Here is a 24180-nt window from a genome sequence, read left to right as displayed (position 1 = left end):
ATCCGCACCCAAGGACTGGAAAGTTGCAATATTCAAGAAAGGTAGTAGGAGTAATCCACTGAATTATTGGCCCATATCATTAACGTCGATATGCAACAGGATTTGGCAACATATATTGTGTATGAACATTATGAACTACCTCGAAGAGAACGGTCTATTGAATATTGTAACCCGCAAATCCTCCAAAAATAAACGAAAAATATACCTATTTAAAAAAATCAGATAAATTATTGTTCTTGTGAAACACAACTAGCTCTTTTCACACACTAAGTGTTGAGTGTTATTGACAAATATTTCAAATTGATTTCGTATTTCTAGATTTCCAAAAAGCTTTTGATGCTGTACCGCACAAGTGGCTTTTAGTGAAATTGTGTGCTTATGGAATATTGTCTCAGTTATGTGACTGGATTCGTGATTTTCTGTCAGAGAGGTCACAGTTCGTAGTAATTGCTGAAAAGTTGTCGTGTAAAACAGAAGTGAGTTCTGTCGTTCCCAAAGGTAGAGTTATAGGCTCTCTGCTGTTCTTTATGTATACAAACACTGTAGGAGACAATCTGAGCTGCTGTTTATCGTCTGCTAAACTCATTAGAAGTCCAAAACAAATTGCAAAACGATTTAGAAAGGATTTCTGAATGGTGCGAAAATTGGCGATTGGCCCTAAATAATGAAATGTGTGAAGTCATCCACATGAGTGCTGAGATGTATCCGTTAAACTTCGATTACACAATAAATCAGTGTAATCTAAAGGCCGCAAGTTCAACTAAATACCTAGGAATTACAATTACGAACAATTTAAACTGGGAAAAACACACAGAAAAATGGTTAGGAAGGCAAACCAAAGACTGCGTTTTATAGGCAGAACAATTAGAAAATGAAACAGATGTACTAAGGAGATTGCCTAAACTACGCTTAATCGTACTCTTTTGGAGTACTGCTGCGCTGCGAGGAATCCTTACCAGATAGGTTTAACGGAGTACATCGAGAAAGTCCCAACGAGGAGCAGCACGTTTCGTATTATTGCAAAATAGCGGAGAGAGTGTCACCGACATGGTACAGGATTTGGAATGGACACCACTAAAACAAAGGGGTTTTTTTGCTGTGGCGGAATATACTCACGAAATGTAAATCAGCAAATTTCTCCTCCGAATGCGAAAATATTTTGTTGACGCCGACCTACATAGGGAAAAACGATCATCATAATAAAATAAGGGAAATCAGAGCTCGCATTTCAAGATATAGGTGTTCGTTTTTCTCGCTCGCTGTTCGAGAGTGGAATAACAGAGAATTATTGTGAAGGTGGTTCGGTGAACGCTCTGCCAGGCACTTCAGAGTGATTTGCAGAGTATCCACGTAGAAGTAGCTGTCGAAGAGTCTATTTTCTTCTATATAATCAACTAGTCTCTTATAAAATATTTTTTTCTAATATTTCAGAAAAGCAACACAGTAGAGAAATTGGTCTGTAACTTTTTACTTCTGTTCTTTGACTTATTTTAATCAGAGGCCTCATTGTTCTATTTGTAACTTTTCAGAAAAAATTCCAGTAGCCAGTAAGGAATAAAAACATCTGAAAAGGGTTTTGATGTTACTGCTGAGCATTTCTTTAAAATGCTATCAGGGATGTTATCAGTGCCAGTTGAGGATTTTGACTTTAATCCTCTAATGACGTTTGATACTTCTTTCTCATCTGTTGGATACGAAAAAAAAAAACACTTCTTTAAACTGTTTGGAACTTGTTCTGTCCTAGCATTTGGTGGATACGTTTTGGTAATATTTTCTGCTACTTCTGTAAAGCAAAACTTAAATTTATTATTTATTCGCAACATTTTTGGGTCCGATATTTTGGATGAATTTTTCAGAAGCCAATATTGTGTTTTTCTTCACATTGCTTTCCTGTTCCCTTTCTTACTATGTCCCTTAATTTTGTTTGGGGCAATTCTTACAGATTTGTCAGTTTCTTAGACATTTTAATAACTTTGTTTAGGATATGCTTACATATCCTCCTAAAATAAGCTTTAAAATCTGACGGTTTTTCTGTTTGATGCGGGACTCATGTATAGCTAATTTATAAAATCTTTCGAGTCCATGGCTCTAACTTCAGTCAGTAAATTAAAATGTGTTTAATCGCTCCTTTTTTTTCAGTCATTCTCGGACCTATTATCTCTTTTTCCTTGTTGTCTGTTGTTTGTAAGCTTTAGGTAACATGATTGCAGCACACACTTTCTTTTGGGTGTTCTACATCTTAACCTTGTAAAATCGTGTTGTCGATTGCGAATTTTTGTGATAGTGGGACGTATAGCACAAATATATTGACGGTTTGACAAAGCAGATTTGCAATAAATATTGAACGTGTGCAGGCCTCTTTATTTGCTGTAATGTTGGCGGCTATTCTGTTTGACGTACACAAATAAATACTGTGGCTGTCACACAAGAGTCGTGACAATTATGAGGACAGAACTGTGGCAAACAGGCAGAGGTGTGTATCATTGTTTTGAGTTATTGTTTATGCCCTGGCGTCACGGAAAGAGGACTATGTTGATAACGCATGCTCTTAAAGCTGAACCTCTTTTATGAAAATAAAAATTCGAACATGAAATATATATATAAAAGTGTCTTGTCAGGAATGTTGTTACCGGCACCATACCAATCGTAACTACTAAATTTCCTAATACTGGAAACTGGCGGCCTTGTTGCGGACAAGTTCGCATGAAAAAGAAATATTTTTAACTTAATGATTTTGCAAAAAATTTGTTATGCCAAAGTATCAGTTACAGGTATATCTCAGTTTGTGTGTAAACTCACTTGGAGGAATTACTTACTGCCGTGTAAAATAAAGCTGTCTCAGTAGAGAGTTGAGAGCAGGCATAGGTTGTAAAGAAAACTATCTATATACAGAAACAAGAGGTCCGCGGCATGAGACTGGCAGTATCCCTCGTTTCCCCACCGTATGTTTGGAAAAATTCTTTGCATGTAAATTATTGTACTACGTTGACGTTTTCATCGTTCATGATCATAGCCTTAACTCGATCGAAATTTCTCAAATACGATTGGACTTTAATAGGTGACCAAGTTGTAATGTCGTCTGGTTTCGTAGATACATTGTAGCCAGTCGTTTAATCCTTACACAGTGCGAAAAAAGCAAGTAACTGTTTCACTTACGTTTTACTAGCAACAACTCCTCCCTCGTTTTCATTATTTGTGAATATTTATGAAACGTTTGATTACTTTACAAATAAGTTAATGTGTGAAGTATTTGTTGCTAACTATCAAAGCTAGAAAAAAATTAGAAATGGTGTGAAACTGTGTGCAGGCTTTATTGGAAATAGCCAAGTGCTCTCATTCTGAAGTACTGGATGAATGTAGCCCGTGTTATTTGCGCATCGTACCTCAAGACATATATCCAGTTTCTTACCGTAATAATTGGTTTAATATGTTATACTTTTGACAAAAGATTGTCTCTTAATGAGTATATTATGTCAGCGTTATAGGTTTTTGAACTCGGTCAATAATTATACGAAATTGCAACTGGAAAAGTGCATCGGGTTAGGCATTTCGTAATACAGTTAATGAAAAACTTTTTATACACGTAAACAGAAATTGGCGTCATTTCATATGTGCCTCTAGTATGAACTGACTCAAGAATTTTATGGAATTTCTAGAATCGTCCCCCTTTAATCCATTTCAGTTGCCTGGACCATGTGTAACTGGACTATGATTTGCATATCTGATGCACACGTCTACGAAATTAAAAAGAACAGCATTTAAACACTTGTTTCTTATTGTGAAATTTAGTAATTTTTTGTAGTTTTAGATTATAATTGTAACCCACTCATAAGCAGTTACTCTGCCTGCAGTGGATAAACCAGTCATTTTAGTGCTAATGATGTTTATCATTACCAAATGTCACTGGAACAAATTTTTAAATTACAGATACAAAAGAAGAAGAACGTAACAACAACACTAATAAATAAATGTCAACAAGACATTAATTTCAAACGGCTTGTGTGTTATAAATTTACATTGCCTGATAGTGGGCTGGCAATAAATATGTTAACAAGGGTCATTAGGAATCCTACTAAGATTCACCTGAAACAATTTGGACAAAATCTGGCAAACACGTCTTACAGTAGCTGGGTGTGGTTACCAATATGTCATTATTACAGGAACAGGGTTTCTGTATTTTGATGCCCAGTTAACTGAGCATTGTAAGTCCAATTAATGTAGTTTCTTAACAGAATTGCATATAAGTGGTTGCCTGTGTACAGCTTGTCACTAACAAACTTGAAATCATTTTGATTCCTGTTGAGACTATTGTGGAGTAGGCCTGCTGCACACACTTGCTTCCTCTGTGTTAATTGTGCAACAGAAATTGGTTCTTACCACATTGGCAACAAAGCTCAGGATATTCACACTCTGTTTTTGTCTAAAGTTTATTGCAAATTCTTACGTGATGTGACCATTCACATATCATCAGCGTAAAGGACATTTCTGCTAGCCATGTAGTTTGAAAAGTCATTATCATACACAGTGGAGAGGAAGAACCTGAGAACAGAGCTGAATGGGATTCCTCTCTTTATTTTTCATGAGTTTTGACCTCTTCTAATGGTGGCGTGAATGTAAGAAGGTGGGACTGTGATCCATTCTGTGCAGAGAGAGAATGAAAATACTGTGTGATGTCACCAGTGCCCCCTCTGCCACCACACCTCATGCTCCAGCCATTGCCTACCATAGTAACTGACAACTCTAAGATGAGCACTACACTGACCCACTGTTTCTGCTTTGAATCTCCATAACAGAACTTATAAGCTTGGAAAATTATCACTGTCACCTCTTACCGTAATACGTGTCAGGTTTCCTTTATGCCGTCTCTAATGAACACTATTGTGGCTTGTTGCTAAATGTTCTAATCCCAGCTTGAAGCATGTACTACAGGCAGACATGTAAGAATGATAATGTCGGCTGGAGCATCATGGGGTACACTGCTCGTTGGCCCTGCACCTGACACCTTCTCTGCTTTCTTATTACATGCCACTAAAGCATGTACTAATTTTGACCTGTTGAACAAGAACTGATTTGTTGTTGTGATCATGTAGTTACTAACCATAATATGCTAGCTCGCAATTTGTTTTTTTTTTTTTTTTTTTTTTTTTTATAAACAGTATTGTGTCACAATAAACAGAGACTGAAGGCTATAAATGACCTTTCTTTTATGACCATTATAAAGTGTAGTTAGGAAATTTTCAGCTGTTTTTATAGTTAATTTTGTTCTGAATCAAAATTGTTTTCATTTAGTTGCTTATTATGTTCCTAATGCCCCTCACAAAGCTCACAACTCTTTCATTAGAACATTCATGACAAGCACAGGACCCCAAAGTAATGCAGCACCCACTTCCTTTCCTGTGTTGTAGTTTCTCATCTCTGACTATCCTTTCTTTTCTTGTTTTCTTTTCATGGTGGCAGGCTTTGATGTCAACACAGTTATTCCGTATGCTCTGCCTTCCCTTTTGGAATATTCTTTCATTCACTACCTTTTGAGTGAAATAATTTGTAGTTGGCTTCTGGATTGACTTTCATTTTCCAAATTTTTTTGTAGTGTGGACCGACTGGGGTAGAAAACCTTAAAAAGCGCCTTTTGTATCCAGCGTTAAAAATCATCTGCACACAATACGTGTTTAGGCTCTTATTTGCACATCAAAAGCATTGTGGTAGCTAGTCCAGTGGGGTCTTTATGTACCCTTTTGGTTGAGCCCCATTATGTCTGAGCTGCCATCATATCAGATGGCCTTTGCTGTGGCTGAGTGGCGCCCATGGGGAGAGCCCTTGATAGGAACAGGTGGCATCAGAGTGGATGTTTTGCACTTGAAACATATTAAATTACATCAAAACAATCGACATTCTGATATTAACAGACAGGAATCACAACTTCAATGCGGACAGTTACAACCCTACTGCTTACCCTCCCCTAACTGTCCTATGGGAAGAGGTATAAGCCAGACATTTAAGAACAAAACAATTTATTCAATATTCAGTATGTACTCAAACTGATTGGGATACTTTCGGTGTGACACAGCCACTATTTTTGTAGAGCATATTGAAGAACATTTTGGAGAAGTAAGAACAATTCGAAGAAGTTGAGTCATTAGGAATTATGCACAATGGATAGCTGTTGATTAAAGCCTCTTCTGCAGCACAGTCTACAGCTCTTTAGACATTTCAACATCTGGTCATTGCCTCACACAAGACTTTGAATGTTGTTGTTGTTGTTGTGGTCTTCAGTCCTGAGACTGGTTTGATGCAGCTCTCCATGCTACTCTATCCTGTGCAAGCTTCTTCATCTCCCAGTACCTACTGCAACCTACATCCTTCTGAATCTGCTTAGTGTATTGATCTCTTGGTCTCCCTCTACGATTTTTACCCTCCACGCTGCCCTCCAATGCTAAATTTGTGATCCCTTGATGCCTCAAAACATGTCCTACCAACCGATCCCTTCTTCTAGTCAAGTTGTGCCACAAACTTCTCTTCTCCCCAATCCTATTCAATACCTCCTCATTAGTTACGTGATCTACCCACCTTATGTTCAGCATTCTTCTGTAGCACCACATTTTGAAAGCTTCTATTCTCTTCTTGTCCAAACTGGTTATCGTCCATGTTTCACTTCCATACATGGCTACACTCCATAAAAATACTTTCAGAAACGACTTCCTGACACTTAAATCTATACTCGATGTTAACAAATTTCTCTTCTTCAGAAACGATTTCCTTGCCATTGCCAGTCTACATTTTATATCTTTGAATGTGGTCCGGAAAATCATCTTCCACCAGGACCTTACTCTCCAGACTAGGAGTTACGGGCTGATCTTGAGTGGCGAGGTGTACATTTTATCTGATTCATCTAAAGAGGTCCCAAGGATAATAGAGTAAATATGACTGCTTTTATATTGGCCTTTAAAGGAAATGTTCTCCCGAAAAAAGCTAAGACATCATGCACAGGTGAGAAGTGAAACCTTACATCCCACCACCCATGACGTGCTTTCAATACTTGTGTTTTGGTCATATGTCACCTTACTGCATGGTGCACCTAAAATTTGGCAACAGTAAATGATCACTCCATGAGGAAAGTCCTTGTGAACAACTACCTTTGTGTGGCAGTTGCACAGATCATCATCCTCCACATTCACTGGTGTGTCCAGTCTTCAAGAATGAAACTAAAATACAGAAATGAAAACCCACTGACTGCCTTTCATATCCAGAGGCACGTAAAAAATGTGGAAGCTCAAATCCTTTTGATGTGACATCTAGTTACGCAAAAGTCACAATCCTCTCTCTTACTACCTCAATTTTTTTTAAACCACCTCTCCCACTGTGCTCCTCTTTTGCGGATCCTGTGGCACATCTTCAGTTATGGCTTCCAATGTCCGGCTGGAGGAGCAGCTTCCTCCTCTGGCATCTACCAGTAAATGGGCTCCATCATGGGACCCCTCTCGCCAGAAACCCAGAGATTAGAGGCCCGACACCAGCCAGTGGCTGAAGGATCTGTGACCTGCGGGTCTCAGGGTTGTCCACTTTTCATCTTTCCCCACACTAGTTGCAGATAAGCCCTCACAAGAATCTTGGCAACCAAAGGCTGCAGGAGGAAGAGGAGGAGGAGAAGAAGAAGGATCATGACAAGGCTACTCTGTCCTGTCCACTTCGCCCACCAGATGTTTTCAGCTATTGATCTAAAGATATCTCCCACCAATTGCGTGGTGGCTTCACTGCACTGGTCGCTGCATGACAATTTTTTTTTGCAATGACCGCTTTCCAGTGATCCTGTCACTTCTTTGCCATTGCCAGAAAGACTGACTACCACATTGGGAGCCTCAAAGAGTCAACTGACAGGTGTATGCCTCTGCTGTTACCTTTGCTTCCTTTGTCATATGGCATCAGTGAGGCTGTGCAAGATGTCTCCAACACTATCTACCAGTTTTGCTGGAACCTGCTGTTCTCCCTTCCACTGGTCCCCTCCACTGCTGAACACAGCTGTGGTGAGCCACACACATTGCATTAGCTGTTCAGGATCGCTGTAGAGCCCTGCAACATTTCAAGCGATATCCTTTGCAGACCGTACTGGTCACTAGCATAAGTTAAGTGACCTTGTGCTAAGGCTCACTATCTAATTAAATGGAGTTAGAAGAAATGCTGGAAGTGCTACAACTCCTCCCTGGAAATATGTGCCTCTTCAACCCAGAGGTGGGCCAAGCTCTGTGATTTTCTGGGCCACCAATGAGCGATGACTGTTCTGGGTCTTGTCCTTCATGGCAGTTTTTTTACCGGTGTATTGGTTCTTTTAATCACGTTGCAATCCACCTTGCATCAGTATCCTCTTCTTATCTGGCTCTTTTTTTTACTGCAGAAACAACAGGTTGTAGATGTCCCCCGATATTTCACTCCCTGCCAAGGTGAATCATATAATGAACCTTTCACTGACTGGGGACTGCTTCAGGCCCTTGCCTCATCACGTGGTACATTCTCACACTCTGATTCAGTTCATTGTGAAATGATCCAACATCTGGCTGTAACTCGGAGGCTAATCTATTAAGGATCATTAACTGTATTTGGCTCAAAACTGTGTTCCCTTTTCAATACCGAAATGGTATGGTTGTCCCAATCCTTAAGCCATGCAAAAGTCCAACATCTCTCGACAGTTACCAACAGATTAGCTTGACCAACATGCTTTGTAAATTGCTTCAAAGAAACATTGTCCACAGATTATATTGAGTTCTCAACTATTGAGGTCGTGTGTGTTTGTGTGTGTGTGTGTGTGTGTGTGTGTGTGTGTGTGTGTGTGTCGTCATCACTGTGGTTTCAAGGAGGGACAATCCACAAGCAACCAATCTCGTCTGGTTGAAAATAGCATCCCAAGAGGCTTTTTCTGAGCTCCAATACCTCTTTGCAGTCTTTTTTTGACCTACCTAAGGCATAAGAGATTGCTTGGGATCACCACACTTTACCTTCTATGACAAGGGCGTTCGAGGTCCTTACTGATTTTTATTTGTCAATTTTTATCCCACAGATTATTCCAGATTCGCATTGGCTCTCCTTGGATCCAAGAGAATAGTTTCCTTCAGGGCTTTGACCTATCACACTCTTCCTGATTACCATCAGCAGACTAGTGACCTTTGTTTGGCTATTGGTCATCCTTTCCCACTGTTTCCAATTCTCTCCTACAGAAACACTGGTTGAGCATTTTAAAAATACTGGTTAAGCATTTGTGTCATACTCCAGTCCGCCCTGATCCAGAACTCTACTTGGGTACCCAGCACTTGGAAATTGTCGCACAGTGTGGAAGCTTAACGATCTTTGCTTCCTTGCCCACACCTCTTGTGGTAAAGATCTAGTTACTCTTCTCCATATTTACTGGGCCTTGGTCCCATCATGTCTGGACTGTGGTTGCATGGTTTATGGGTTGGAGGTGCCTTTGTCTTTGAAGCTGTCAGACCCAGTCCATCATCATAGAGTTTGTCAGGCCATTGATGCCTTCCAGAGTAGTCCCTCATCTGCATGCTGAAGTGAGGCTCTTACAGATTCAGTTGTGATGGTATCAACTCTTGGTCTCCTATGCAATGATCATTTGACAATTCCCTGATCATCCAATGGTCCTATTCTTCTTACATGTGTGGGGTGTCAGCCTCCTGATACCCGCTCTCAGGTGGGACTACCAGTTGGAATGTGTTCGTAATCCTGTACCGGGATCTCTGCCTCTCCTCTCTGGAATGTGCTCTTCATGTTTTGTCATGCTCCTCTCCCCTGCCCCCTTTGTTGGTGTGGAAGCCATGAATTGGGACCAATCTATTTCAATGTCCTAAAGTCTGTTGACCCCCACGACCTTTTTGTGCGTGTAACATTCAATTCTTCAAGAGTTTCAGGATGCTACCATCTTTTACACTGATGGCTCTAAAACTGGGGATAAGACGGGATATGCTTTACATCCCCTTTCAGTCAGAAACACCATTCATTGCCAGGAACATGTAGAGTCTGTACAGTGGAGCTGATAGCTGTTAATAGTGCCCTCCACTTTATTAAACAGGGCTTACTTTACCATTTTGTGATATATAGTGATATTGCTGCTATTCATAATCTTCTCATTGAACTAAGTCACACTGACTGCTTTATTGCCTTTCTCTGTGTCTCACGTTATGTGAGTGTACTTGGGAATGAACTGGCTGGTTGCTCCCGGCAGGGATCCACTATGGTATGTTGCCTCAGCCCTCCATGTTAAGCATGGCTTGCTGAATTCTTTGCCTCAGATACTGACAGATGATTCATGGACAGACAGGCAGTTGAACTGGTTCTCTGTTTTCTCCTTAAAGGTGCCCTTTATTTTTAGAGTAAGGTTGTAAGGTACCTTCAGGCAGGAATGGGATGGTTGTGCTTGAGGTGTCTCCCACTGCATGCTGAGTCTGAGGGGCCCTCGACCTCACCTCCTTGACCAGCTCACTCTTTCATCCCTCTCTTGCTGTTTTGATTGTTTTTAGACATGTTTGTCTCCTTTTCTGCTGCAACCTACTTTCTGTTTTAGAGGTAGCACTCTGTTGAATAGTGAATACTCTTTATAAACACTTTGACTACAGTGGAGCGAAGGTGCGATGGCTGCGGATGGGGCAACTCCCACCACGGGCAGAACTCCGGGAGCATACAGCTGCTGCCTTACTTATTTCTCTCCTCTTGTGTTTAATACTGATGATCCAACTGATGTCCATTACCTTTTTAGCCATCTTACTGTTCAGAGTCTGCAAAATTGAAGACATTTTGTGCTCTGTAACTGTCTTTGCCTTTCATTGGGCTGGTTGGGGGTCAGATGCATGGTGGGGCCTTTCTCACAATTGGATGAGCCCTGAGAGACACCTTGTCAGCTTTGACATAGCTATTGTCATGATTGACACACGTTTCGGTAAATTCTTCCTCAACTATGGCACCAGTATTGTATTAAACACCTCAGTCTTACTGCTCCTACTACTTTAATCATCAGAACACAGGTGTCACTAATTTGAGATGAACTACCACTCAATCAAGGAAGCCACGATCTTACTGTTTAGTCCCTTAACCCCTAGTCAACCAGTCAACCTACCATTTTCAAAATGGCTATTACTTTTGACGTAATTGGGATAAGTGATATGGGTCTGTAGTTATCTGGTATCTCTCTTATGTGTAGCGTAATTTTAAGCCACTCTGAGAAAGTTCCATTACCAAGAATATTTTTTGCAAGACAGATTTTCTTAATTACTCATTTTAGAGCTATCAAAACCATAATAGTCATCTTTTCTAGAGTCACTCAGCTTATTTAGTAAGTAATATTTCTTGGAGTGATAGGTGAATCATTCTGTTGTTACACACTGTGCTTGTAAAAGTAGAGTCTCAGCGTCAGTTGTATAATTATTGAATGCTACAGTAGCCAGTGGAGTTTACAAGATACTCATTGAGAGCACTGCAGTCCGTTGGGTCAGTCATGCTTTACACTTGGTTTTTTGTTTTACATTCATTTTTGGGGTTTAAGATGTAGGTCTACTCTTCATTTTCTTTGAATTTTGCTACTTTAATTTCAGATTCATAGAGATTTTTTTGAGTTTTTAAAAGTCTTCTTGTTTGCATCCTAACTAGCAAATGTATCATTAATTATAAGTAAAATGTCCCTTATCTGATTGAATCACCTACCATTTTTATATACCTGCATATTGTATTTGAGGGCAACATTACCCTTAGTTTGGAACCAGAGACAAATTTGGGAAAATGTTGTGCATTTTCTGAGTTTAAATTAAATATCTTAAATTTAGAAGTCCTTCTGTGGCCTTGGGAGTGAGCATTTGGGTGTCCTTGTGTTTGCATGTGTGAATGAGTGTAGTATTGCTGGAAAAAGAGTTAGTGTTCAAAAGCTAGTGTGAATGCTGTCTTCTGTTGTGTGTTACTGTGCTCCATGGATCGATCCGCTACAGGCGGGTGGTTTCCTTACCCTTATTTTACATGTTGCTCCATACAGGAATTTCCATTATTGTTGTATTTTTATGAAATAATTAAATATCACATCTACTATGTATCATTGGTCAACTTCTTCCCATTTTAATCCTGTAACTTCTCTGTCAGTCAGCATTTAAGTCTGTGGAATTTTTGTAGTTAAACCTGATTGGTGGTGATGCTGTATTGCTGCCGTTTGACCATTTATTATGGGACTCACATTTATTTCGTTGAAGACAGTTGGCTTTAGAAATAAATTATCAGTCACTGTTACACTAGTGTCTTCTGTTCGACATCAGTAAATTAAGGGGTCCTTGATCAGAACTACCAGAGATGAAATATTTATTGAAATCTCCACATACAATTATTTACCAGTTATTACTATAGCCTTATTAATTGCTTAGAAGTGTAAAAGTCTATGACTGAATTACATATCTCAGACAGGTGTTCACTGCATTATTGATTGAGGTATGTGGCATGGGACTTTATTCCACTCCCAATTCCTCGTACTACACTTACAGTAATCTGATACTAACTTGCATCCATGTAGATGTATCTGTTCAATTTCTGTGACTTCCAGATGATATACTGTAGAAATGCCTTCAGATTTTTCACTGCTGTCTGTTGATTTGGTAAGCTCATTTTTCTTAATGGAAAAATCAAATCTTCTTATTTCTCCATATATTGCTTCAACTCTATAGATATTTGGCTGCCTTTTCTTTCAGAATAATTTGTTCTAAAAAAAGATCTTGTTAAAATATTGGATGCTACAGAAATTGGACACATTTTTTAATTGTAACACACCACCAGTCCTTGCAGATCCAGCAATTAGCAGTGGATCAACTCAAAAACATAGCAATCATGGTGATAAATATTATTTTGATCGGTTAGAATAAAATAAACTGTTTTATTGCAACATCTACTACCATGAACAAACAACTGGATTATTTGAGAAATAATTTACAAAAATGGTTAGTAATGCACAAGGACACAACAGAATCAAGTAAGTTGTGTTCCAAGAAGGATATTACACACTTTGTTTTATGTTTCACTGCATTACATGAGCAGACAAATGTCTCAACTATAATTTTGGCCTTAGCCCATAATGAGAAAAAGATAAGAAGGAAGTGAAATACCTTGCCAAGTGCATTAAAAAATGCACATATTCAGTGGGAAAGAAAACTATTGTATTCTTATTAAAGGAAATGTTGTGAACCAAAAGTGAATTAAGGAAACAGAACAAAACCTAAATCAGCATGATGGAACATCACATTTTAACTCTACTGTTTCCAAAAACGAGTTGAGTGTTTTAACATCTGTAACCTTCGTAGATAGCTAAGAGTGTGCTCATAGATAAAGGCTGAAAACTTCATAAAAGTAATTCGTATCTGACTATATGAGTATGACATTTAACTGACAAAAAATAAAGATGTGCAGCATGCAACATGTAAAATGTAGATTACATTCCATTTTTAGTTATAATACAACTGCAGTGACAAATATATTAAAGAAATCAGATTTTCATCATGCTTTGTAGGTGCTTATTTCACGAAGCAGATCGTTTAGTGGTAAATACAGTTATGAATAAAAAAATCTATACAGCATTATTACTGGTCTCAAAACTGTAGGAAAGTAATAAGAAGACTATTTGTGAGAACAGACTAAAAACCTAAAATTCAGTAATGAAGTTCTCACACTATGTCAAGATAGAGGAAGTAGTCCTGGTTATTGGTAATTGAAGTTATGAAGCACACATGTTCATATTGCTCCTCAGTGTTTCCTCGTCATCTTCTCACCATCTGTTGATTGTTACCCTCTTTTCTTGTTTCTTGGAATCGAGCAAAGAACTACCTTGATCCATTACTACCCATTCACTTAGCTGCATACTGACATTGCAGGCAAGGAAGTGGAAACATGTGCTATCCCTTTATGAACCATTCCCTCACTGTTGAGCCAGAAGACCATAAGCCATTTAGAGGCAGAGTGGTTGGAAGTGTTGGAAGATAAGCTGCAGTCTGTGAAACAAGTCGTCTTGCCATGGTGGTCCTTCTGCCAGACACAAGAAAAGGGGTGAAGTTACATTGATCTGTCTCCGCAGAGGTCATAGTCCTCTAAATTATGTTGTCTTGCTCTAGTGAGAGAATCCACCAGTCAGTGAAGCTTGTGGAGTACGTATTTCAATACACCTCACTATAACAGAGCGTGTGCTATATTCAGACAAGAGGAGAGCAGTAAATTTAAGTGGAGCCCTGTCCTCCATTTTTAGCCAATGGTGTGTGTTTTAAAAGTTTTTGACTTGTCCAGACTCCAACCTATAGTGTTTGGTTGAATGTTTTAGTGTGTTGCAGTGAACCTGGTGCATCTATTTTGTGATCCATTTATTTTTATCCCTCTTCTAATAATTCCCTATATGCACCTCTCCATTGCTTGGTAACCAGTTCTAATTTTTGCTTGGATTTCCCAAAAAAGGCCATGTTTCACTGCCATAAACAAAAATTATTAATGTACACTGGTTGTATACCTGTTATTTCAGATGTGTGAAAGTTACTTTCGAAAACTCTATTACTCAATAACATCCCAGAACATTTTTACCACATGTTTATTTGGTCACTCTCTTTTCTGTCTGTCTGTTACAAATATTGCAATTTATTTTAAACAAATTTCCCAATCAGATAGGGACTTGAAACTTTCAACATAGCTCAGAACTAGATGACAATGCAATACTAATTAATTTTCTTTTCTGATGTGTGGCAGAGGGTACTTTCTAGACCACTTCCATTTACCCCTATTCCTCTTCCAGTTGTGAATGGTTTGTGGGAAGAAATATTGATGCTAAGCTCCTGTATGAGCTTGAATCTCTCTCCCCCCCCCCTTTTTTTTTTTTTTTTTTTTTTTTTTTATATATATATCTTAGAAGGAAGCGATATATTGGTTGCATCAGTTGAAGACAACCTGAAAGAAACCAAAAATTTACCATGTCTGTTGTAATCTCGTCAAAATATTTGAAATAGATTGAAAAATTTCACACACAAAAACTAAGAACAGGAAAAATAATTATTGAAATAAAAATGAATTTTTAATATTCAAATTTTTTAAATTATACTAGAAAGTGTAAAAGAATTTCTCCTAGCCTCATAAAAGTTCCTAATTCCATACAATCAGCCCTGAAATTTTGTGACTGTGCTGTGAAAATACTTGAAACATTTAAAACGAAAAATGTGGGGCACCTGCAAGAGCAGTTCACCTCCTTACTAATATCTATTGCAGGTGCAGCAAGTTTTTCATTAAAATCTTACAAGAATTCTCATAGTTATTAAAAACTGACAGTCACAATTTTTGGAACCATCTGTAAGGGGCCAGTAGAAATTGTTTTATACTTTTTAGTCAGACTTAAGAATATGGAACATTAAAAGTGAATTTTTATTTGTATAGTTATTGCTGTTCTTTTTTTCTTTTGTGTCAACTGCTCCAAATACCCATTTTATTTTTGGTGTGTTTATTGCACATTTTTTAGTTTTTATGTAATTGACTTTCAGGCCTGCTTTCAAATACTCTGTATTAAAGTTGTTCCGTGTCTTGTTTAACTTGACCCTTTCAAGACGGATTTTTTAAATTTTATATAGAAACTTCTTCTTTTGACCACATACTGTTTTATTAGTCTTGATAATATTACGAATACATTTTTGTCAATTCTGAACTCACTTCCTGCAATTAGGCCCTGGGACACTGGTGTCCCAGTAGTCTTATTGAGTGGGACATGGGTGTTCCACTAGGCTTACTGAGTGCGACAAACGTTGTCCCACCAGTACCCAACAGCAATAGCGGTTACTAAAATATAGAAAACAAGATGTATACAATCAGTTTTTTACCACACTAGTTAGTAACAATTTGTAGAACACATTCACTATCAAAGAATTACACATGTCTGATTTATTATAATTACATATGATGTGTTGCAAAGCACATTTTGCATAATGGATGCTGGCACATTTTGGGTGCAGTGTTTCCACTGCAGAGCTGGTGGCTATATCTCAAGCTCTTGAGCACATGTTTACTGACTCCTTGAGCAACATACAAGCTATTGACAAGAGCTACCCTCATCATCCTTTGGTAGCAAACATCCAGGAGTCCATCTATTCCACGGAACAGTCCAGTCATTCAGTGTGTTTGTCTGGACCCCAGGTCACATTGGAATCCAAAGGCCGAAGAACTTGCTGACAGGCTGGCCAAACAGGCTATGTGGAAACAGCTTATGGAGATCGGCTTCTCTGAACCTGACCTGTGTTCTGTCTTATGCCACAGGGTTTTTTGGCTTTGGGAGATGGAATGGCATAACAGTACCCACAACAAACTGCGTATCTTAAGGAGACTATGAATGTTTGCAAGTATTCCACGTGGGCCTCTCACAGGGAATCAGTTGACTCTGCCGGCTACACATTGGCCATACGTGGCTAACGCATGGTTACTTCCTCTGTCGTGAGGACCCACCTCGGTGTCACTGTGGCTGACATATGACTGTTGTCCATCTCTTGCTGGACTGCCCACATTTAGCCGCTCTGCGGTGGACTTTTAACTTTCCCAGCACCCTACCTTCGGTGTTTGGTGAGCCTCAACAGCAGCTTTAGTTTTATGTTTTATTCGTGAGGGTGGGTTTTACCATTTGATCTAAGACTTTGCGCATGTCCTCTGTCCCTCTGTGTACTCCACCCTAGCGCTTTTAGAGTGGATCTTTTAATGTGTTGCAGAGTGGATGGCTTATCCTTTTTATTCTTGTGGTCAGCCAGCCACTGTAATCTACTTTCTTGTTTTACTCTCTTCTAACTGTTTCTTGCTTCTCTCTGTTGTTTTATTGTCCTCTTTTGTTACTTTTAGTGTTTGTTGCCTTATGTTCGTCCTTGTGGTTTTTCCTTTCTTTCCGTTTTGTGTTATACGTCTCGTTTGTTTTATTCTTCCCCTTGTGGCATTGTTTTATTTGGAACAAGGGACTGATGACCAAGCAGTTTGGTCCCTTTCCCCTCCTCCTCCCCCCCCTCCCCCCCTCTTTTAAACGAACCACGCCACTCTCCCCTGCTGCCACGCCACTCTCCCCTGCTGTAATTGTAAAAGAAGTGAGGAATTGGAGGTATATCAACCTGCAGGAAGTTGTGTGAGAGTTGCATGTCATCCACCAAACATTGATCAGTAAAGAATAGGAGCTCTTCATTTCCTGTGTGTGTTCCCGCACAGCTTTATGCACACTATTTTTTCATAACACATTACTATGATACCTAAAAGGTAAGAATATTTCATTAGGAATGCAAAGTACTTCTTTTAATTTTATTGACATGATTATGGATGTCATTTCTTTGAATTGATGATGCTAAATTATGCCTGCATGTAAACAGGTCCATTGTTAAACTATGCCTGTATATGATAGCATATTCACAGAGCCCTTTTTCCTCTGTTCGATAAGAGCTGTACGAGCAGGTGCACATGAAACATGGGAGCTTTTGATAATGTTCTGTAAAGGTTCACATTGTCCTTGACTACAGGACAGGGCTGAAGTTGCTGCTGTGACAATTATATTTTCTCATGAAAACAACCAAATACCCACATTGTGTAGCAGCTGTTAAATCCACAATATTTTTCTTTGGAAATGCCAAATATGCAGTTCTGCAGAATAACAGACAGTTGTTTTTAGAAATGAGTCAGAATTCTGAAATTAATGAAAAGCATGTTTCCAGGATTTCTGCAGGGCTCAAGTGCCCCTCCTGCCACCTCCTCTCCACCTCCCCCTCCCTCCTCCTCCTTGCAGACACCTTAGTAAAGTACTGTGCTGTTCAAGTCAAGGGTTGACAACAGCTTTAATTTAAAAAAAAAAAAAATTACGAGCTAGAATTTGTGCCTTTCAATTAACGTGACTGTTTGCAGCGTTAGAGATAATGTTCTGGATCTGTCTTACCCATCGTGTGAAAAGACTTCACGTGTCTACTACTACGTATGTGACGTACTGTAACTAAACAGCATTTCACTAGTGTAGACTACGATAACCACTAACCTACTGAAATATTCACTTTTATTGTCCATTTTCAGTAAAGGAAAGTGTAAGGTAATATGTTCTTCAGCAATGAAAAGTCTGGCAATTTAATTCTGAATTTGGTATTGGATTTCAGTTTTATTTACTTTAAAATGAATGGCAAAGTGGTATTCAATGTCTGTTATAGGTTGCTGAAATATGGATTTACGAAAGTGGGCTATATTTAGTCTACTTGAGCCACGTTTTGTTTCAAAAATCAAGATTGCCTGTGTTTTTGGTAAGTTCTCTTTCTCATTTTTTTCATTTGTGGAATGGAAGACATTAATTACTTTATATTGTATCATACATTCTGAATTGATGGTATTCCTTTGCAGCTCATTAACATTTTAACATTCCAGCAGCAAATCCACCGATGAAAGACTCGGAAGCAGCTGTCCCATATCAGTCTTATAGCAGATTAAAACACATATCAAATCACTAAGGAGATTAAGTTGTGTAAAGCAGTTTCACACTGACATCACTGCAATAAGAGATACTGACAGCTTGCATAAACATCCTCCACTGGAGTTTGTGCTGAAATTTAAGTGCCAAAGTTGTCCATGAAATATTGCTCATGTTGTTGGTCATTGGATGTGACTACGCATGGTTGTGTAGATAATCCATGCAGTTCGTGTAAGCGTAACTATACAGCAATGTCTTCATCATTATGCTACTGCAAATATGACTTCACAACAAATGAGCTGTGGGACACCTGATAATGAGTTTTTATGTGGAAGGTGGCTGTTGTATATATGTTTCATATCAATTTATGAAATAAATAAGCTTTGAGACCTACACATATACAACACAATAATGAATAAGTTCCTGCAGCCTCCACTGCATAAAATGGCACCACAAGAAGCTGAAGACTGGAGATTATGGTGATTTTCAATAGCTACATGTTTGGCAAGAGTCACATTGTTGGCATGAACACACAGTTGGGGTTATTATAATAATTATATAGTGCTTCTTTATTACAGCTACTGTAATAAAATGATCACAATAGTGGCATTATCATTTAGCTAACCAGGTATGGCAGCCTCTCCTCCTCCTCCTCCTCGAGCAAACCACATAGGTGGACAGAAATTACAGGACTCAAGCTCACAATGCTCTAGACTTAATGGTGCCATGTTAAGAATTTTCAGTTACATTACAAATGTGTTTTCAGGTATAGTGCAGTTTTATTTCTGAAGAGAAATCACATTGACCTCAGTCCATTTATTTTCTGCTTGGAGCAAAGGATTAATGAATCATATGAGTCAAGTCACATTGTGCTGTCGTAATGCACTGCTGCAAACTCTCCATGTATGCCAAGGAGTAGATGCCCGTCTACTTGAGGCATTGGGACTCCTAGCAATGGCCATCCTGCCTGACCCCAAATTGTTCCCCTCCGTAGCTACACCTTGGGAGGAAAGTAAGGCTACAGAAAAAAAAGAGCCATATTCGCTTTGGTACTTAGTTTGCAGCAGAAACAATGGGTGCTCCTTTTTGGCTGCAAAGCCTCTAATTCTTTTTTTTTTTTTTTGACAACCTAGAGGATAAGTTTGGGGCAGTGACAGTGCTGTCCAAAATGAGAAATGGGTCAGTCCTGATTCAGACAGCATCCCCAGTGTTGCTCCATGTAAAAAGCTGGGTGGTATTCCCATTTCAATCACTCTAAACGTGGGCCATGGGATTATTTTTCATCGAGAACACCTCTTGAAGTGTGATGACGAGCTACATGCCAATTTAGAACGATGGGGTGTTCACTTTGTCTGGCGTTGTTGCAAAGGAAATGCGCCATATACATAAAAAAAAACACAGTGCTCATACAAGCATCTGCCAACAGCAAAGTGTGTCAAAGGCTTAAGGAAGGATATGCAATGCTTCATAACAACAAATTGCCTCTGATGAGCATGACGTGACAACTGTTTAAGTTAGATTCGTTTGAGAAGTTGCGGGTGGGCTCTTGCGCATGCGCACTTGAGTCACGCATGAGTAGTATCTTCTCCTGCTTCTGGTTACAGAAGTGTGGCTGGGCGCCACTACCTAATTTTGCCCCAGTTCGGAAATATAGTAAATCTTGGGCTGATGCACAGAGCAGTCTGAGTTGAGGTGGGTCATCTCCACATGACCTGTGTTTATGTTCAGTGATTTTGTTGTTTCCTCTTCATTCATTGCTCTCATGTTAAATTATAACAAAATGGATTTTGTGGCTGGGAGCTATCAAATGAGTCAAAATAAGTTTGCACAATTATGGAAGGCTAAAATATGTTATTAGTTTTAGATTTTATTTCCACCTTTCTGACAGTCGGGCATTAATCACCTTGCGGAACAGTGAAGTTATTTTTGTTGATTTGCTAAAGAGATTTGACTTTTATTAATCTTTTCTGCTGAGGCAGTCAATATATTCGAAATGAAGTGTTTAATTTCATACTATTGGCTAGTTTCAACTGTTCGCCACATTTCAAATGTATGTATGGTATTATGCCATAATGAAGAACCAAACATTAGATAATACAGTACTGGTATTCCAAGAAAATTTACATCTGAATCTGGACATACAAATGTGCACTTTTAAGCCGAATTATGCATTTTAGCATGGTTCACGAAATTCCAATGCTCTTGAAGTATCCTCTGATGTTTTGTTTCTTTTATGACATAATGTAAGATCTTTTAATGTTTTACACGTATGAACATATGGGCTTCCTGCATCAACGAAGCTGCGCTAATGGGGTGATGCCTGTTATCTGGCGCTCTCTTTCAACTGCTGAAACTAACCTGTTTCTAACAGGTTGCGGGAAAATATTGTGAATGGTGGTTTGAAAAGTGTTACATTCAAAGCAAATTTCCTTTTACAGAAGATGAACTATGTGCGAGAATGTACAATGAATTTATTAAATCACAAAGCGTTTGACTCTCATTTAAAAATCAACTCTTTGAGGACGACCACTTACAAGAATTTCGAGCCCAGATCAGACATTTATGTCGTTATTAAAAATTTTACTGGCAAATTTATGTGATGTGTCTTACAGTGTAAAAAGTGCAAAAAAGACCAACATTATATATGGAAGCTTAGCTTCTCTTCCAGCTTATTAATCTTACAGACCAATATTATACATGAATGCTACATATATTAATTTAAACCATTAACTTATCTTATTTTTGTGTTCGTGCTACTTAAGAGTGATCTTGCTATTGGCTGACTACATCACGTATCCTATGCTGTCATCAACTGGCGAGATCACGTTTACAAAGCCCATTGCAATCTCGATTTCAGTGCTTCAGAAAGTGACATGCGGTGTTTGGTGGAATTCAGATTTATACCATGCAGCGTACATGTTGCTGCACATCAAAGGTCTTTCAAATCATGCCCCCCCCCCCCCCCCCACCTCCCCCTGAGTTTCATTTTCTAAAATGCCGGGAAATTCTATATCAGTAAATAAAGCCATAAACATTCAAAGTTTCATAGTGCTGAGGAAGAGTATACTGTAACTTAGAAAAAGTGTATTTTCACCCAGGAGAAAGTGTATTTTTAACTGGGAAATCCGGGATTTTTTTCCTTGTTCACGTATACACCCTGATTGGCTGCACTATTTCCTGAACTCACCCCGCCTTTTCTACTTTGGGTGATTTCAACACCCACAACTCTTTGTGGGGTGGAATCAAGATTATTGGCTGTGGTAAAGATGTCGAGAGTTTACTAACTCAACTTGACCTTTGCATCCTAAATACACGTACCCCCACTCATTTCAGTGTGTACATGGCACATACTCAGCCATTGAACGGTCAGTTTGCAGTCGTGGCCTTCTACAGTCTGTACACTGGAGAGCTCACGATGACTTGTGTGGTAGTGATCACTTTCCACTCTTCCTGTCCCTCCCTGGTGTCTCTCACCTGGACGCTTGCCCAGATGGGCTCTTACCAAGTCCGATTGGGACATTTTCACCTCTGTTACCACTGTTTTATCTCCATTGCATGGCAACATCGATCTGGTTATCCAGAATATTATTATGACCATTGTTGCTGCAGCTGAATCGGCAATCCCTTGTTCCTCAGGTTGCCCCCGGCAGAAGACAGTGCCTTGGTGGTCACCAGATATCACTGCAGTCATTAGAGATCGTAGGCAGGGCCTTGTATGTCGTAAGCGGCATCCGTCAATGGAGCACCTCATTGCCTTCAAATGGCTCCATGTCCAGGTCCATCAACTAATTAAAAGATGGAAGCGGGAGTGTTGGGAATGCTACATCTCCACCACCAACAACATGAACCTCTCCTTCCCAGGTTTGGACTAAAATCAGATGCCTTTATGGATATCAGACCCTTGCAGGTATATCGGGGATTTTCACACATGGAGCTATATCTACCAACCCAGACGCAATTGCTGAGCATTTTGCTTGAACCTCTGCATCTGAGATGTACCACCCCAGAAACAGCGGTTGGAACATCAACATCTATTTTCTAGTAAACGCCAACCTGAGCCATTCAGTAAGTGAGAATTTCTCAGTGCCCTGACACAACCCCTAGGTCAGACGGCATCCATCATGAAATGATTAAACATCTATCAGTGGATTACCAGCACCACATTCTTGCCGTCTTCAACCGCATATGGAGTGATGGCAAATTCCCTTTGTGATGATGAGAGTGTACCTTTGTTACAGTGCTAAAACCTGGTAAGACCCCACTAGATATGGATAGCTATCATCCTATTAGCCTCACCAATGTCCTGTGCAAGCTGCTCGAACATATAGTGAGCTGGTGGTTGTGTCTACTCCCCGAATCTCAGGGCCTTCTGGCTCTGTCCCAGGGTGGTTTTCACCAAGGTCATTCCACCACGGAAAACTTGGTGTACCTGAGTCTGCCATCCGAATGGCCTTTTTTGCCATCATCACCTTGTTGCCATCTTTTTTGGCCTGACAAAAGCCTATGACACCACTTGGCGACACCACATCCTCACTACATTACATGAATGGGGTGTCTGGGATCCGCTCCTGATTTTTATAGAGAACTTTTTGTTTCTCTGCACCTTCAGAGTCCAAACTGGTGCTTCACACAGTTCCCCCTATGTCCAAGAGAATGGGGTCCCGCAGAACTCTGTACTGAGCACCCCTCTCTTTTTAGTGGCAGTTAATGGTCTTGTAGCAGCTGTGAGGTCCTCAATATTGACCTTCTTATAAGTCCCCCTGTGGGTTCGGGGGTAAGAATAGGCCCGCGGTATTCCTGCCTGTCGTAAGAGGCGACTAAAAGGAGTCTCAAATGTTTCGGCCTTATGTGATGGTCCCCTCTCGGGTTTGACCTCCATCTTTCTAAATTATTCCGAAGAGCGAGCCAATTGGGGAAGGGCGCCTTACATGGTGCACTGTATCCGTCGTGCAATTAGACCTTTAGCCGGCTTTCTCGTCGTTGCAATGGTGTCCCGCTCGTTTTCGATCTCTTGGGCGATTACCACGCTGCACTCTGCAGTGTTTCTTTTATCTGCGACGACGACCTTGGTCAGTTTTGCACCTAAGATCCAGCACGGTAGCCAGTCCGTTGTGGTGGGGCCGCCATGTACCCTCTTGGTTGTAGCCCCCTGACAACACAGGGATCGCTCTACTGATGCCTGCGCCGTTCACTCCCCACGTATGCCAAGGAGTAGATGCCCATCTCCTTGGGGCATCGGGACTCCCGGCAATGGCCGTCCTGCCAGGTGGCTATTGCTGCGGCTGGGTGGCGCCCGTGGGGAGGGCCCTTGGTCGGAGTAGGTGGCATCAGGACGGATGACCCGCAATGAAGCGTGGTACATCATCTCTCGCTGGCGGCCAGCCGTCAGCAGTCTCTAAGCGTTCGAGGGCTCATTTTAAGGGTAATGTTTATGACCCCAAATCGTTCCCATCCCTGGCCACACCATGGGAGGAACGAAAGGCGTTGAATGAAAGTGAAACGTATTCGCCCAGATATCTTGTCTGTACCAGAGCTGATGGGGAATCTTTTATATCCGTGAAGCCTCAGTTCTTTGTTGAGCATTTAGAGGACAAGTTTGGGGAGGTGGAGGGCTTGTCAAAGATGCGGTCCGGATTGGTGTTGATAAAAACGGCATCCTCCGCCCAGTCGCGGGCCTTGCTCGCTTGTACTAAGCTGGGGGATGTCTCCGTCACTATAACCCCCATAAAAGCTTAAAT

At 40.0% G+C, this 24180-nt stretch overlaps 1 protein-coding gene across 4 annotated transcripts in view; it reads left to right on the top strand.

Moving 5' to 3' along the window:
• The first annotated feature begins 1742 nt into the window (after positions 1–1742).
• The window catches only part of LOC126236668 (RCC1 and BTB domain-containing protein 1-like), a 216933-nt gene continuing 194495 nt past the window's right edge, over positions 1743–24180 (top strand). For 2 of the 4 annotated variants that reach the window (XR_007544969.1, XR_007544970.1), the window contains exons 1-2: positions 2201–2473; positions 18189–18278. Coding sequence is in view for 2 of the 4 variants with exons in the window: in XM_049946149.1 (XP_049802106.1) it covers positions 18200–18278 (79 nt within the window). In the remaining 2 variants the exon portion in view is untranslated. Of the gene's footprint in view, positions 1765–2200; positions 2474–18188; positions 18279–24180 lie in introns of those variants that run through there. The other 2 variants (XM_049946149.1, XM_049946147.1) reach the window with 2 other exon arrangements.

Source organism: Schistocerca nitens, chromosome 2 (genome assembly GCF_023898315.1).
Source record: "Schistocerca nitens isolate TAMUIC-IGC-003100 chromosome 2, iqSchNite1.1, whole genome shotgun sequence".
Lineage (NCBI taxonomy): Eukaryota > Metazoa > Arthropoda > Insecta > Orthoptera > Acrididae > Schistocerca > Schistocerca nitens.
Note: the sequence above shows the minus strand (reverse complement) of the source record. Positions and strands in the feature narration are given on the sequence as shown.